Genomic DNA, 15,298 nt, shown 5'->3' on the forward strand with positions numbered 1-15,298 from the left:
GGTTCGGGTCCAACATACAGACCGGTTCCCGCTCACTGGCTGAGTGAGGTGCAGGCGCGGCACCAAGGTTTGCAATCCCGTTGCCGGTCCGGTACGGGCGTGACACTGAGGGTTGCGATCCGTTGCCGGACACGAAAAAAGACAAAAAGGAAAAAAAAAAAAAAAGAATTAGAAGTGGAGGAGCCATGCACAGGAGATCACAGGGCAGTCAGAAAATGATCATGGTTGAAGTGCCTGAACATACTGGAAGGACAGGAGGAGAAAATGGGATGTTTGATTGATGATTTTGGAAGTAAAGTAGTTATAAGTGATATCTTGGTCTTGAACATGTCCCAGGCGCGGAGGCAGAAGTGGAGTGATGGGGAGCTTCATTAGAGATGAGGAGATTGAAAAATCTTAGAGGCCATGGAACTTGCTGGTTGTTAATATTGAAGACACCCAGGGTGGTGGCAGGACTGGGGGTACAGAAAAAAACTGAGCCATGTGCCAAACAGCAAGCAGGAGTGGGAGAGGATTACAGCCAAGTGGTAGGGGCCTCAGCAGGGCCAGGGTGTTTAATAGGGAATGCGGGAAGCTGGCTGGTGTGTGTTTAGTAAAACCAAAACTACACTTACTTAGAGAAATCTAAATCTGACCCTGAAAAATGGTAAGAAGATTTAAAGCAAGAGGATTATAAAAATAAATACCTGGTCTTTGTTCACAGATTTATAGCTTTTTGTGAGGATTGTTGCACCAGCTTCTCTCAGTAGCCCTCTTAAGAAAACTTAGGCCCAAAGAGAGCATATGCCTGTTAGTGACAGAATTAGGTACCAAACTCTTGCCTCCTTGACTCCACTCTGGCACTCTCTTAACTGACCCTGTTGTTTCTTATAGTTGCCTATTTGTAACGAGGTTCATTTTAGCCATCATCCAGCCATTTCTGAGTACAGAGCTTCTGTCACTTTTACCAGGGGAAAGATGTGTAGCTAAAAACTTATTGTAGTCACTCTTCACGCATGCCCAAGATAGCAGAGGATCAGTAGTAAATCATCCAGCCCCCTTTCCAAGCACCCCCCTGAGCACTTAGCTCACCCTGATATAATCAGGAAATCAGGGAACCCCTTCATCCAAAGGCTTAAGAGATGGTGGTGGGTGATTTCTCATTCAGGCTCTAATGATAAAAAGTTTTTCAAATATAGCATTAATTTTTATTCTGCTATATAATAAATGCTGTGCTCGTAATTCATTTTAAGAAAGGAAAGAAAAAGAGACTGGAAATTAGACCTATCAGTTGGAAAATGTTACTTCCCACTGATTTAAAAATACGTACAGGGGCTGGCCTGTACATGGCTTTGTAACACCAGTTACAGTTGGCTACAGCATGGCTTTGTAACACCAACGTCAAGGGTTCAGTTCCCTGTACCTGCCAGCCAGCTAAAAATAAATACAGTATTTACTCTGTGCTCAGTGTAATTATGTGAGGTTTTCTAATATCCTAATTTTACAGGTGAGCAGATTTGAGACATCAAGAAGTTAAGTATCTTATCTGAGGTCACATTAAATCTAGAGTTATCACTTGAGTCCAGAATCCTATACTACAAACTTGATTTGTGTGTTATTTTAAAATTGAAGTTAGCATATATGTTTAGTAAAGTGCACTAATCTTAAAGGTGCAGCTGCTTATATTTTTAACCACCATCCAGAGCAAGCTACAGAACATTTCTAGCACCCCAGAAGGTTGCCTCAAGCCCCTTTCAAGTTGATAACCTATCTTCGCCTAACGGTTTTAAATAGGTCACATATTTTGAGGAGCTATTGCCTTATATTTACTTTTAAGAGGCTTTGCCAGTGCTTCTCTTATTTTTACTGTAAAGCCTTTCACAAAAATCATGTGTCTTAGTCTTTGATGTCTCTTGCCCTTAGGAGGATTAAGAGGAAGTATCTAAAGATAACCTGTAAACACGATATTTAAAAAACCAGATATAAACATTAACTGGCTGGTTTTATATTTATTCACTTACCATTTACTGAGCATCTGCCAGGTGCCAACACTGAGCCAGTGGTGGAAATACATAGTTCCTGATCTCAGGGAGCTTATGTTCTAGTAAGGAGAAAGAGACACACAGAGATTGACAGACATATGCATTTAACTGTAAAACAAGATCATTGTTTTTTAAAGTACATGGAGAAACACAAGAGACAAAGCCCCTAAGTCTGCTTAGGGAGTCAGGGATGCTTTTACAGAAGAGGCAGCACCTAAGCTAAAATGAGTTTACCAGGAGAATGAAGGGGTGGGTACAGGTTTGGGGAGGCGGGCATTGCATTCCACACAGCAGAAACAGCGGGTGTAAAATCATGGAAGAGTAAGAGGATATGTACGTCCTTCACCCTCCTGAAGAAGGAACTGTACTGTAATTTAGTATTGCATGAGTATGTAGAATGGTGAGATGGTGGACATGATAGAGGATCAGAGGCTTCTAGGTTTTTTCACATGAGACTTGTAGTGTCTTAGAAGAATTTTGTGCAGAGGAGACGATCAGATTAGTGTTAGAAAGCTCATCTACTGGTGTTTATGAGGCATAGTTTAAGAGGAAGGTAAGACTAGAGCCAACATGGTTAATCTGTCTTTATTATGTTTGAAGAAACTGAGACACAGAGAGAAGTTAATTAACTTGTCCAAGATGATGTAGTAGTTAGTAAGCCGTAGAGCCGGGATTTAAACCTAGTCAAGCAGCCTGGTTCATATACTGAAATCTCAAATACTCTACCCTGGAAAAAGTCAGAGGCAGATGTGATGTGAAGAACATTGCTCATGGAAGGAATGGAGGAGAGGAGGAGCATGGTGGGTGAGCAGGTGTGTTGCTTTGCTGCCTGGAAGATGCTGTTACTTTCAGATTGGTTTTTGGATTTTACATTGTGTTATACTTTTTTCTTGATGGTTGTGGTATGTCTCATTTAAGCTGCCATTGTTATTAATTCACAGAAAAAAAGTCCAGCATGTTGACATAATTTTACAAAACAAGTTGCATATCAGCTGATGAATGCACGAGAAATGTTTGAGGCTTTCACAGTGGTTTTAAGGTAAGTTCAGTTACTTTTTAGACAATACTCAGTATTGTTACTACTAAACCATAATAAGTCAGGTTTTTTTGTAAGCAGTTGAACTTAACCTTAAAAACACTGTGAGAGTTTTTTTTTTTTTTTTGACCTGTAAGGGGATCGTAACCCTTGGCACAGTGTGGTCTGCACCAGGCTCAGCCAGTGAGCGCACCAGCCATCCGTATGCAGGATCTGAACCTGCAGCCTCGGCGCTACCAGCGCCACACTCTCCCAAGTGAGCCACGGGGTCGGCCCCACTGTGAGAGTTTTAAACAGTTACCCGCTGGCTGGATTTTCCTGTTATCACAAAGCCCAGTGTAAGTCATAAATCGTGAATGTTTTTCCCAGATAGTCTTTAGTAAACATCCACCATGATGTATTATGAAATATTATCATTTCATTTCAAAGATGATAAAACTGAGTTTGATAAAGATTAAGTGACTGCCACACGTTACATAAGAGTTAAAACTGGGATTATGATCCTTAAGTCCAGACTCTCCACCAACCCACACTGCTTCTGCAAGGAGAGGGGAAGTTCATATGGAAGTGCGCTTCTCTCGCAAGGGAAAAGGGGGCTGCAGTAGCAGCACAGTTAGCACCTGTGCCGTACAGTAGTGCTTTTGAAGTTCTATATGGCTGACTTAGGTCAGACCTTCAGAGAGCATTATATCTAATACTCTTAATTAATATATCTTAATACCAATTGTTTAGAAGGCATTTTAGAATTTCTAGTGCATTGCTTATTAACATTTTTAAAAAATTAAATCTGATTGCCTCTGCTGTTGTCTGTATCTAACGTCCAAGTAAGCCATGGCAATGGGAAGTCGAGCAGAAATGAAAGCACCACACCCCTCATCAGCAGTAGTCTTGCAGTAGTCTCTTCCAATGTAAGCCCTACTTTACCTCTGGTCACTTGATACAGTTGATACTATGTAGGAGAATGTTTTTAAATTAGATTATGTAGTTGGTCTAAAATGTTAGCACTAGAAGCCTTTAGATATCATCTAGTCTAGCCACCTTGAAGATCCAGGGTGATTGGTATAAGGTCATCCAGCTGCTTCCTGACAGCAAGAATAAGATCCATGTATTTCTTGATGATGATTAATCTACTAGTTTGTGTCTATTGTTCTACAGGATTTGGGTCTCTTATACTCAGAGGATGTGGGACATTGGTTTTGGTATTAGAGACTCATTATTTTAGGAAATAATAGGAACCTTTTGGGATTGGAGAGAGGAAAGTTTAGTTATTGCAGCTAATTTGTTGATTGTTTTAATAAGGCCATTGAAAACTTGGTAGATTATTTTAAAACATTAAAGAATACTGATATTGGAAGTTTATTAGTTTCTTGATTTGTGAAAGTAGAAAAGCAAAACTAAAAAACTGATACTTGAACATGTAGTAAAGTTTAATGTGGAGAATAAATATAGAGGATTTTTATGTTTGAAATTATTTTAATTTTCCAGACTGTTTAAAATATGGCCTTTCAAAATAGTTTTGTTCAAATATATGCATAAGAAAAGTCAAATATACAACATCAATTTTTAATGAACAGTAGAATAATATTTATCCTAGCTTTTAACCATCAACCTGAAGGAAAGAAGCCTAAAGATACCTTTTAAAATATTAAAAGAAGTGACTCTGAAAAGAATGCACATAATTCTTTCCTATTCTGGGTTTAATAAAATATTGTAAAATCTGAAAACACATAGTAGCTTTGTCTAATGAGTCTCAAAGCCATCTTCCTAGTTTCATAGTCACACATGTTTATGGCTTAGAAGGAGTGGGGCATTGTGGCACTGTCCTGTCCTTCAAAGAGCAGCTAAAAGGGGCATTAGATGTGTCATCCTTGGAAAGGCACTTTTCAACCAACTGATGACTCGCCTGGAGGGGCCTGGTCACCCTGCTTTTGCCCAGCTGGCTTATGTTGCTGGCAAGTAAAGCATTGTTGGGCTTGCCTCCTGCAATTTGACTTCTTCACGTGTCTTAACATCCAAGAAGCTTGAAGTAGTTTTGCTTCAGAATCATTAAGAAGTCTAGCTATAGTCTAAAAGAGAGGTGAGATTTAGGTTATTTTATGTGACTACTGGAGAATGGGGACAGGTATACCGTTGGATGAGATGGGGGTATGTCTGTGATGTTGAGCTGCTCAGGATATGTGCTGTATTATCTCAAGCTGCCTGTAGTATATTTTTAGGTATGGGTGAGAGTAACTGTTCTTGGAATAGAAAAGCCTTGCTGCACCGAGACACGATGCTGGCAGCCTCAGCGGTGTACAGAGGTAAGGGAGCTGACCACTCCTTCCACCTGTGCCTCACTGCGGAACTTGTGTGTCATGTTGATTCCTTTAACATTGCCAGCGCTTTTTCCTGTCCCATTAAGGCACCATCAGACTTCATGTCCTCCCTCTCAAAACAAGATCGTGTAGCTCTGTATCTTTTTCTAAGCAGTCCTCAATATTTCCTTACTGTTAGTCTCTCATTATTAAGAATTTTTCACATGAGGTATTCTCAGAATCCTACAAGTATCCTAGTACCCATTTCTCTTTGGAAGATGTGACTTTTATTGAGCAGGTGTTTTTTTTTTTTTCTACTTGCATTTTTTTGGACTTCAACCATTATTTGTCTTTATAGAAATGTATAGAAATGATGATGGATCAGTACCTGCCACATATCAGATCTATTACATGATAGGATGGAAATACCATGATTCACAGGTAATATTAAAACAGTTCACTTTTCTTAGTCGGTTCATGTTTGTGTTTATTTTTTGTTGTTGTTTATTAACTTAGGGTGCTCATATATATATATTTATGACAGCAATCAGGGCTGTGTATATCTGTCTCTTTCTAATATCTTTAATCTTTCTCATTATTTTCAGGCAAGACCAGCTGAAAGAGGTTCCGCAACAGTGTCATTTGGAGACCTAGGAAAAATAAGCAATCTTATGTCACAGGAGAAAAAATCACAATAAATATTTTATTCAGTGTTAATGTAGTCCAGAATTTTCATCAGAAATAGGTAGCTTTCACATCTAAAATTATTATATTTTGAAGCAAGGAGCAATCCATAAGCTATTTACTGACAGGCTTTTCAAATAATTAGAATAGCCCAATACCACATCTATATTTAGTAACCATTTCAATTTCACATTGTTTCTGTTTTCATAAGAATGCTGTTATCTAGTGATTTGGGTTTCTTATTTGTAGATTCTGCCTAAAAGCAATGAAAATATTTCCCTGAAAAATCCACAAATATGTTAACATATAAATGCCTGACTTGATGGGAAAACATTACTCATGCTGACATTTTGTACCTTTTTCTCCTTCTGGTCTTTTGTTATTTCTGTGAGAGGACCGCAGCAGTGGAAATGAGGGGAGGAACAAGTTGGTAGGTTCTTTAGAGTTCTGGCTCATCTAGAGTGAAAACAGACTTTTTGTAATGACTACTGTAAGGTACTGAAGGCAAAATTATTTGTCACACTGTCATCATCTTTGCCTTGAAGAGGAACAGAGGATTATGTAATTTCTCCAGAGCTATTCTGTAGTTTTGGACTTGAGAACATGTATCTTTATTGAATCCCTGCTCATCTCTCTTCTTAAAGCATTGGCATTCTGATCTTATTTCTTGACCGCCATGGTTTTATGCCCCACCCTACCTTAGGGGAGAAGAAAATATTTTAAAGAATTACAGAGGCAAAAATCACGTGTCAAAGTCTCTGCACAGTGATTAAATGTGCTATTTATTGTTAGGCATTTCTTTGTAATTTCAAGCCTTTAGCACTATTATCCTAATCCCCGTTTATCATACCATTGTCATCTAGTAGGGTTCAAAATTATTTGGAAACCGTCCAGCTCAGACAGCTTAGAACAGGTGAGAAGAAGATGGATGGATGATAGGCAGGAAGCAGGGACAAAGCTGGGAAGTGAAAGAGCGAGCGCTACGTCTGTTTCTCCAGTAGTGGTGACGTATGTGCTGTCCTTTTCCTTTAACCTGGGCTGGCCCTCCTCCCCCTTAGCCTGGGTCATTAGGATAGTGTTGCCTCTTTCCTCAGTCCCTCTCTTCTGCCTTCCTCCCCTCCTTCCACCGCACTAGCACCAAGCTCTTCGTGGGAAGGTTGTATCTTACCCCATGCAGAGCATGGTACTTTGCACATAGTAGACACTCAGTTCCAGTTTGAATTGAATTAAACCATCAATTAAATCATGTTTTCGTGAAAAATATGTCATTTCAAAGTCTAAGTTATAGTTAAAAACCAAGATTTTGTAGGAGAAAAAAAAATTACCATTCTTATTCTCTTCAGTTGGGAAAATCATTGATATTTGAAATTGGGATACTCTTGGAAACTTTTTTGTTTTGTTTTTACACAAAGTAAAATAAAGTACCTATGAAGTAAAATTTGGGCAAGTTTTTTATAGCTTAATTTTCAGAACTGGAAGAGAATAACAAGATCAAAGAACCCTGTTAATTAAGGTGCAAACTGATGATGGAGGAAAGGATAAATTCCAGGGTGTCTGTTTCCAAAAGGACACATGTTCATGTGCATTGATACTGGTTTTTGAAGCATGTATATGAAACCACTAAGTGGTTATTGGTGAGGAAAAGGACTGTGGGACTCTGTGCCTGTGTCAGTCATTCTGTCTGGTCCGTCAGGGGTGCAGGGGGTGGGCAAAAACTGCGAAAGAATCTTGTACTTTTCATATTTTATTTTTCTGTAAATTTTGAATTTTCTTACCAAGGATATTAGTTTTGTTTATTTAATCCCAATGGTATATGTGGATGGTGGAGTGGGGCTAGGGAGGAATCTACTCTGGGCTATCTCAAGAATAAGCTCTATTTAAAAAAAAGAAAACAATTTAATACAGCTAATTGAGGACCCTTATTGTTTAATGTGAGTGACAGTAGTGAAATTACTTACTTTAGTGTGAGTGACAATAGTAAAATTATATTTTAGTTGATACCTGCTTGAAGTGTGCTATCAAGCTTTAATTGTTTAGGACCCTCAGGTAATTAATTTTTCTGAATAGCCATGTTTTCCAAATGATTAAGAGCTCATCCTTTTAAGCAACAAAACTTAGAAAAATGTCTTGTCAAAAATCTTTCCAAAATTTATTATATTCTTAAATGGCATATGGAAAATAACCATTTCTTGATAGCCCCACAGCTATTGCCATAAACTCAAGTTATGCTGTGTTTCTTTTCCCAGACTCACTGGCCCCTAGAATGATGAGTTTGTTTTGCGTCTCTTTTGCAACGCTTTTCTTATTTGCTGTTGGTTGTCGATCTTAACAGCTTGACGAAAATGAACTTCCTTGAGTCAGTTTTTTTGCCCCTTGTGATCTACCATAAAATTAGAATTCAGGTTGGAAGGTTTTTAGGACTAGTGTATAAGATAGGAAAGAGAAACTAGATTCCGGGAGAAGTACTCTCCTTTAGAGTGAAATGCTAGAGCTTTATTGGCTCCTTTAACAGATGTTCACTGAGTTTTATGTGCTCTTAGCTGTCAGTCTAACAGGGCTTCTGCGTGTGCACACTGTGACATATTTCGACTGCTAGGAGATTTGGGATTATTTCTTGGTTCTTAGCAGTATTCCAGGTTGTTGGCCTGGAGAACTCCAGAGATGGCAGTATATGTTAAAGTTTATAAAACAAAGATTGTTTGCTTTGTGGAGAGAATTTCTATAGGATTTGTTGAGATGGAAGTTACCCCATATATATCAAGTATATGATATGATTATAAAAAGTTATACTCACAGAAGTAACTCATGAAGTATCTATGAAGTTTTATGTTATTTTTCAAACCCTTTTAGTACCACTTTCTTCCACTAGGTGGAAACAATTACAATATGGCCTATCTTGAAGACATGCAGTTTTTATATTGATTATATATCCCTTAAGCAGGAATGGAATAAAAGTATTTTACTATGGATTAGCTTCCATTTAGGAAAGAAATGAATATTAATAGATATTTGGAAAAAAATATGCTTGGGGAAGTGATTAATATTTTATTCCTTCATAAGTTACCATTAGCCTCTCTTGCCTAAAAAGAAATGTTTTGAACTTTTTGGGGGGAGGGGAGGAGTTGTTGTTAATAATGTGAAGTTTATCTTTAGGAGACATCATAAGTGGACCTGCCCTTCCGGAAATTGGTATATTTTAGTTCTCTGCCTGGATATTTGACAGATCATTTATATTGCTGGTTTAATAAACATTAATTTGAAAGTAATATCAGGTGCAGTGGGTGCTGGTAAATTATTGTTAACAAATAGGGAAATAATGCTTTGCCATCTGTGGTGGTTTTAAAATCTGTCCACAGATTCTTTGATATGCTTGTCTTTAAGACATGGAGCTTTATTCCCCTCCCTTTCAGTGCAGGCTGAATTTAGTGGCTCCGTTCCAACAAGTGGAATATGGAAGTGTTAGTGTGTTACTCCTGAGTCTAGGTAATAAAAGGGGTTGCTTTCTCTTTGCTCTCTCTTGGATCATTCTCTCCGGGGGAAAGTCAGCTGCCATATGTGAGGCCACTCATACAGCTCTATGGAAAGGACCTAGAGGTGAGGAACATAGGCCTCCTGCCAAAAGCCACATGAGGGCGCCATCATGGAAGCAGATCCTTTAGTCCCAGTGAAACTTCTAGATGACTGCAGTCCCAGCCATTGTTTTGACCATAACCTCATGAGAAACCCTGAGCCGGAACCACTCAGCAAAGCCCCTCCCAAATTTACCCACAGAAGCTGAGATAATGTTTGTTGTTTTAGCCACTGTCTTTTTTTTTTTTTTTGTCTTTTTCGTGACCGGTAAGGGGATCACAACCCTTGGCTTGGTGTCACCCCCACCTCACTCAGCCAGTGAGTGCACCGGCCATTCCTATATAGGATCAGAACCCGCGGCGGGAGCATTGCTGCGCTCCCAGCGCTGCACTCTCCCAAGTGCGCCACGGAGTCTGTGTCTTAGAGTAACCACCGCGCTCAGCCAGTGAGTGCACCGGCCATTCCTATATAGGATCAGAACCCGCGGCGGGAGCATTGCTGCGCTCCCAGCGCTGCACTCTCCCAAGTGCGCCACGGAGTCTGTGTCTTAGAGTAATTTGTTACATAACAAAAGATAACTAATACACTTGCTTTTGGAAAAGTTGGATGCCCTCGGTATGCTGAATTGTTAATTTAAGTGTAAAACACTGCCTGTTTATTTAAAGTTAGCTAAAATTAACATAACATTTGTTTTTATAACATCAGGCCTGAGATACTCTTGCCTGGAGGTTTGATTCCATGTCATCTCAAAGTAGAACTAATCTTCCAAGGTACATTTACTAGGCCTCAAATGTCATTTCCTAGGAATATTAAGAGCAATTTTCTGGAAGTCTGACTGGGGCTAGTTCCAAAATGAACCAGAGAATTCGGGAAGACTCTAACCTTGAGAATTCAGTGACTATGTAACTCCAAGTGGGTTCCTCAAGTTCCCTTCTGCCTTGGCTGTTGAGTTGCTGACAGCTCCTTATCAGGATGGACTGTTAACACTGCATACTTGTTACCAGGCTCTTGAGTGAGCACAATGCTGCAGAAATAGGAAGGGCTTTGTAAAAGCCAGACTTGAGGGCCGGTTGTCCCGTGGCTCACTTGGGAGAGTGTGGTGCTTATAACACCAAGGCCACAGGTTTGGATCCCTATATAGGGATGGCTGTTTAGCTCACTTGGGAGAGCATGGTGCTGACAACCCCAAGTCAAGGGCTAAGATCCCCTTACCATCATCTTTAAAAAAAAAAAAAAGCCAGACTTGGTCCTGTCTTGCTAGCCATTGGCAAAACCAGGCAAAGGTAAACTGCCTGTACTTTCAAAGCAGCCAGTATAAACCAGCCAGTCTCCAGATTCCTCACACAGGACTCTAGTGTGTGTTCAGGATGTCCGTTCCTAGTTTCAATCAGAGCCAGCCTGGCAGAAGAATAATCAGGAGCAATTACCAGGTCTAAATGTTAGTAATCTGTGCTTTGATTATGAATGGCAGGCTAGGGAGAGAATTTCAAAGGACAACTTGCCAGCCTGTGCTACAAAAGAGTATGGAAATAGAGGAAAAGGCAGGGACTGGGAGTCAGGCGGGCTGGATTTATAGTCCTGGCCCTCAAAGTTAACTTTGATTTTATCTAAGGATAAGGTTTAGAAGGAAGCACAGTGTGATTTGCCTCAGTCCCCTAATCTTAAAAGTGGACCAAAATGCATTTTTATTTTGAGTTTCAGGGCAGCAAAGGAGAGCTCCAAACCCTTACATATTCAGCACGGATGGCCTTCTACATTTTCCATAGGTGACATTTTCTCATAGTCATCCAGCATGTAGCATTTGGGAAGTGTTCCCAAATTTTGTAGAAAGTTTCCAGTTATCTGTCCAGGTGACGAGGTCTTGGCTACAAGTCACACTAAAACAAGAAATGGTCAGGTGGCAATACTCTGGAAGACCAAATAAAGGAATAGATATGAAAATACTGCAGTGTCTAACCAAGTCAGGTTGTCTGCATGATTTCTTGAGAAGCCAGCTGAACACTCATTGTTCTCAAAGGCAGTTTCATTTAACCTGGGTGTAACAGGTTGGTGAAACCCCCCTTTTAAAGCTCCACGTATTATGCTCTGGCCAGATATGCATTCTCAATTCTCATTTCACCCTCCCAATTCCCTATGAGGTAGATACTAGTACCATTGTACCCACTTTTCAGATGAGGAAACAAGTTTTGAGAGGTTGTGACTTCTCCAAGGTCACATAAATGGCAGAGCCAATATTTGATTTCAGTCTTATATGTGACAGAGGTAGTGCAACTACGCTACCTTCTTTTGGAGGTCAAAACCATAAGAGCTACTATGAGCTACTAGCCTTTCTCTCCATGTCCTCCCTCCCACTGTAGTGGATTGAATTATGTCCCCCCGAAACTCATTGAAGCTTGAACTGTATCCCCCACGGTTATGTATTAGAAACTTAGCCCCCACTATGACTGTTAAGAGGGCGGGAAATCCTATTATGGTAATTGAAAGGTGGAGCCTTGAAGAGGTGATTGGATTGTAGGACCATGCAATAGTGGATGGATTAAAAATGGTGGTCAGAGGTGTGGTTCTGAGGGCTTTAAAAGAACAGTCTGTCTCTCTGCTCTCTCTGCTTCCACCATCTTGCAATGTAAGATCCCTGGGTCACTGTTGTCACCGCCAGATGGACTTTGGACTTCCCAGCCTCAGAAACTGTAAGGAATAAATTTCATTTCTTTTATAAATCACCCAGTTCCATGTATTGTTATAAGCAACACAAATGGACTAATACACCCACCATACCCTTGTACACCCCACCAAGCACCAAGAGTATTAGAGCTAGTCAGTTGATTCCATCCACTCTCCCCAACACACACTCAACCCTGTCCTGGAATCTTTGTCCCTGCAGGACTGCCTGCTCTCCAAACTCTTCTGAGTTCCTTCTACTCTAAGCTCAGTCATCCTTCAAATCCAGCTCAAGTTCATGTTGCTTTCTTATCCCAGGCCATCTTGAACTTCTGTTAGTTCCATTCCCTGTAGCACTTTACATTGTTTCTGTCCATGAGTTCTGCCTCTTCAGCTAAATGCTCAGCTCCTTGAGCATAGGCACTGCTATAACCAGGGTTCCAGTAGCCACAGGGAAAGCCCAGATATAGTCACTGTGATCCCTGTGAGCATGGCAGACAGCAGGGGACTGGAAAGGCCATTAGCATCAGGCACATCCAGCTACAAGTTCCATGGATCAGCCACTGGACTGGGATTCTAGGTTAGACTCTTGCCACAGAGGAATCTGGGTACCAAGGAGAACAGTTGGACATGGACAACTGGGTAGAAATACAGTTGCTGGGACTGGGAGACAGGGAAGGACCTGGCTCTAGCGAATAAGACAAGAACCATGAGGTGAGGTCAAAGCAGAGCCTGCAGCAGAGCTGACTGAGAATTACAGTACAGGACAGGGTAGGTCCCAAGTCCAGGCAAGGTGTCTGGCTATCACTAAATACTAGGGTGGCCCAAAAGAGTGGTGGTGAAGATCAGCATGTGTTCTAAAGTCAGATCCTCCTGTTGAATCCCCTTTCTACCACTAACTAGCTTACATTTGGTAAGTTACTCAACAGCTGTGAAATGAGAGCCATTCTTGGGAGCGTTAGAATAACACTTGGCAGAGAATAAGCACCATGCTTATTATTTCTTAGGCTTAGAAAGCCAAGCTCATTAGATACCTTGCACATCTGGTACAATGACTCTTACGTCACAGAATGTTAATAAAGGTGAGGATCGGGGCAGGGAGAGGAGAGTTTCCAGAAGTAAATATAGTTGGAAAAGCTGAGGTAAACAAAATTAAATGGATATCTTTCCTGTGAGACGTCTCAAAACCTTTGATGTAATTGTTGTGAATCTCCCAAAGGAGCCTACATTTTATGGTATTTTCCTGACTTAATCTATTATCAAAGAGCATCTTGCAAAATCTTGAACCTATTTTGAGAAACGTTAGTCTAGCACAATGCCAGGCATTGTAGAAGCTTGTTAAATAATTTGAATAGTTCTGGAAAAATCTACATTCAGTTAGAACTATTCACCTGCAAAATTGTTTATGAACTTTCTCAAGGCAGCAGGGAACTGGCTAAGTCCTGGCTATGTGGCCTTGGGCAAGTTACTTGACCTCAGTTTCCTCTTCTATAAAAGAAGGATGATGATACAGTATTCTCCCAGGAAGGTAGTTGTGAAAATCAAATGAGTTAATAATATAGTTAGTCAGAACAGTGCCTGGCACATGATGAACATGATATGTTACTGTTATTATTCTAGACAGAATGAATTTCAGAGATGCTTTCCAGAATAAATTATTGACTACTGTTGTGATGGTAGCTTACCATTTGTCCTACATAAAATTGTCTCTTGCTTGCACTAGAAGATTGATTAATCAACATGTACTACTTAAAGTCACTGTCTCTTTTTAAAAAAGAATAAATCACATGATCTCAGATAGCTGTTTTGCTTCTATGGCAAAATCCAGACAGAAATCAAATATAAGAGATTTGTTTTAATGTTCTATTAGGTGACATTAAATGTTTCTTTTTTTTTTATGGGCACTTCATCTTTTCCTAGAAATTATTTTCTGATTAATGAAATACAAGTTAGGATAACTCATTTCACAGAAGCACACACCACAAAAAAATAGGAAGTAAATGTTTTCATATCATAGCACAGGTACAAATATTGAATGGAATTAATTGTGTGGCAAAAAAGAAGAGCTAAGCATTCAAGTAAATCTCACGGCCTGAAAAATAATTCTATTCTTCCCACACATGGAAAGATTTAAAAACATTTTTCTGTTATAGACTATAATTTCTCACCTGAGAGGCTAGACTAGAATTATAAAACTTTTGAGCTGCAATATATCAGCGCACTCTTGTTTTGCAGTTGAGGAAACTGAGTCCCACAGAGAAAGACTGATCTACCTGAGGTCACTAGCTGGTAGGGGAGAGACAGCTGGAATGTGGGTGTTCCAGTCTTGCCCAGCCACCTGTGGCAGACTGGCCATCATTCATGCAACCCCAGCAGAGCTACAGACCCAGCTGGCACCTGCACTGTTGCAGGGGGAGAGGTGGGAAAGGTGTGGCAAGTGGTCCCTGGGGGAGCCTCTCTATTCCAAGGGCCTTCAGTATTGAGTCCTTCACAAAACCCAGAGTCATCCCTCACACCGAATTTGTTTAAAGCAAATTTCTGTGTTGCAGGTTACAATAGACCTCAACCTGGACTGCATATTGATAACTGAAGGAAAAAATACTACTGCCTGTCTCCCACCTCCAGTTAATTCTGGTTAAATTTGGCATTGGGAGATTAAAAGCTATAGACTCTTCTCCAGAGCAAGAGTTTGCTGAGGAGAGAAAACTACATGAATCACAAATAGAACCCATTTTACTAAACCTCCCTTCTGTTGTGGTCAGGAATTTTGAAGGACTGCTGCTGCTGTATTGGTTATAAAAACATGTATGTGTCATTGTGTACTTCGTGATGGGCTTATGTTGGAGGGGGAGGGTGTGTCAGACTGGGTTAGGAGTGAAGAAAGGTGGGTGGGGACAAGTTTTTCATTTAGTACTTACTGAGCACCTACTATACTGTCCTAGCAAAGCTCACAGCCTCACCAGCTGGAGATAATGGTGAAGCTGACAATGTGCATTTTTTTTGCAGTGAAAAGTACTTTGATTTAGACACCTGTG

At 40.2% G+C, this 15,298-nt stretch overlaps 1 protein-coding gene across 2 annotated transcripts in view; it reads left to right on the forward strand.

The window, feature by feature from the left end:
• LOC103608230 (NADH dehydrogenase [ubiquinone] 1 alpha subcomplex assembly factor 5) overlaps window positions 1-7,473 on the forward strand; it is a 15,454-nt gene extending 7,981 nt beyond the window's left edge. The window contains exons 3-5 of one of the 2 annotated variants that reach the window (XM_008592681.1): window positions 5,274-5,357; window positions 5,710-5,792; window positions 5,957-7,473. In XM_008592681.1, the coding sequence (XP_008590903.1) occupies window positions 5,274-5,357; window positions 5,710-5,792; window positions 5,957-6,049 (260 nt within the window). In that variant the 3' untranslated portion in view covers window positions 6,050-7,473. The remainder of the gene's footprint in view (window positions 1-5,273; window positions 5,358-5,709; window positions 5,793-5,956) is intronic. The other variant, XM_008592682.1, reaches the window with a different exon arrangement.
• Window positions 7,474-15,298: the final 7,825 nt, after the last annotated feature.

This window comes from Galeopterus variegatus, unplaced genomic scaffold (assembly GCF_000696425.1).
Source record: "Galeopterus variegatus unplaced genomic scaffold, G_variegatus-3.0.2 Scaffold8186, whole genome shotgun sequence".
NCBI classification, from domain to species: Eukaryota; Metazoa; Chordata; class Mammalia; order Dermoptera; family Cynocephalidae; genus Galeopterus; species Galeopterus variegatus.